The sequence below is a fragment of the Octodon degus genome, unplaced genomic scaffold, assembly GCF_000260255.1.
Source record: "Octodon degus isolate 3935 unplaced genomic scaffold, OctDeg1.0 scaffold00001, whole genome shotgun sequence".
Taxonomy (NCBI): domain Eukaryota; kingdom Metazoa; phylum Chordata; class Mammalia; order Rodentia; family Octodontidae; genus Octodon; species Octodon degus.
The window spans coordinates 2078526-2080180 of record NW_004524577.1 but is presented as its reverse complement, the minus strand read 5'-3'; the positions used below and the strand labels follow the sequence as shown (position 1 = coordinate 2080180).

General features: G+C 53.2%; 1 protein-coding gene across 1 annotated transcript; it reads right to left on the bottom strand.

The window, feature by feature from the left end:
- Positions 1–326: 326 nt before the first annotated feature.
- On the bottom strand, positions 327–794 carry LOC101581178 (peroxiredoxin-1-like). The gene has a single exon (XM_012513603.1). It carries the CDS (start codon positions 792–794, stop codon positions 327–329), a length of 468 nt encoding a protein of 155 aa, XP_012369057.1.
- Between the last annotated feature and the right edge of the window lie 861 nt (positions 795–1655).

The following is a 1655-nucleotide window of genomic DNA, read 5'->3' as shown; positions in this document are numbered from 1 at the left end:
ATGGCTTTTATAGTTAATTCAAACCAGGATCCAATCAAAATCCCATATTGCTTTTTTTCCCCCTTCAGTTTAATAGACACTATGAAAAGTCACTGTGTGGGCTTGGCCCCGCTACTGGACATCTGCATAATCAGATGTCCACTCCTAAACACAGCTTGGGCCATACTACCGGTGGAAGAAAAGATGGTTTCCCCAAGCCCTGTAGGAAAGACATGTGCTGCCCCCACATCTTATGTTTAAAGCATGAAAAAAATGTACAAAAGAGCTTTTGTTCTCTTGGCCCACTGCTCACTTCTGCTTAGAGAAATACTCTGCTTTTCTGGATATCAGGCTTGATGGCACACTGCCAGGTTCTGCCCAGCTGGGCACGCTTCTCCACGTTGGGCAGTGAAGTGGAAGGCCTGCACGAGTCTCAGAGCTTCCTCTGCGGAGCGGCCAACAGGAAGGTCGCCCTCATCAGCGATAAAGAGGCCCCTGAATGAGATGCCTTCATCAGCCTTGAAGACCCCACAACCCCGAGCAATGGTGCGCTTGGGATCGGACGCCAAGGGAACGTTCCTAGGCCCCAGTTCTCCTTGTCCCTTGGGTGTGTCGATCTGTGCCAGATGACAAAAGTGAGAATCCACAGAAGTGCCGATCACCTGGCAGTTAGGTGTCTTAAATTTTTCTGCCCTGTCGCCGAAAGCAGTTGCCTCCATGGGCCACACAAAGGTGAAGTCAAGGGGATGAAAGAAGAGCACGACATGTTTTCCTGTGTGGTCAGACGGTGATAGCATAGGACTCGCCACTGGCATAACGGCTGTGTCTTGAAAGTTGGGGCAGGGGACAGCTTGACCTCAGCAGTTCCCACGCTGAGATCTCCCAAGCACAAGTCAGCAACACCGGGGTGAAGAGGACACCCTCAGACTGCTTCTGGTCGTATCTCAAATCTAACCCTAAAACACTCCCCTCCCTTTATTTTTCGGGTCACTGACTCATTGGAGCAAGGAGAGGCGTTGCTGTGGCGGCCGATACCAGCTTCCCTGGCTTCTTGGTTGCTTCCTTGTGGTGGTTCTAACTCGTTCCTCTGTCACCTGCATTTCCTGTAAGGGAGAAGCGCATTCCACGGCTGGATGAGCTCTGGCCCAACACCGTCGGCGTGGTCCTTCCCAGGCAGAGGTGACGGTGCAAGCGCCTGACAGCAGCACGCCCACGGGCGCGGGGGGAGGGGCCGGCTCGCAGGGTGCTCAGACTGGCTGGTGGGCTTGGGTGGTGCCCACCTGATCCCGGCCTCCTGAAGCCGCTGCTTCTCTTAGGGCCGGGAGGCTTTCTCCGGACTGGTGAGTCGGCTGCTCTGAACGTGCAGTCTCTCCCGGACCTTTCACCCCATGGTTTCAGCATCCATCCACGAGCCTTGCCTGAGTCAATCAGTTCGCTTCGTGTTGCAAAGCTCTGGTGCTCTGCTTCGTCCATCATCGGAGAGCCCCAGCACTCCTCTGTACGGAGGTGCTTTCTTTCGTTGTCTATAGTGGAATAAAGTCTTTCCCTTTAATTACTACTATGTTTAGAGAAGGATTTTGAACAATAATTCCCTCTGGTGGTGATGAATTAGTTGTTGTTGTTCTCCTCCTCCTCCTCCTCTTCCTCTTCCTCCTCCTCCTCCTCCTCTTCCTCCT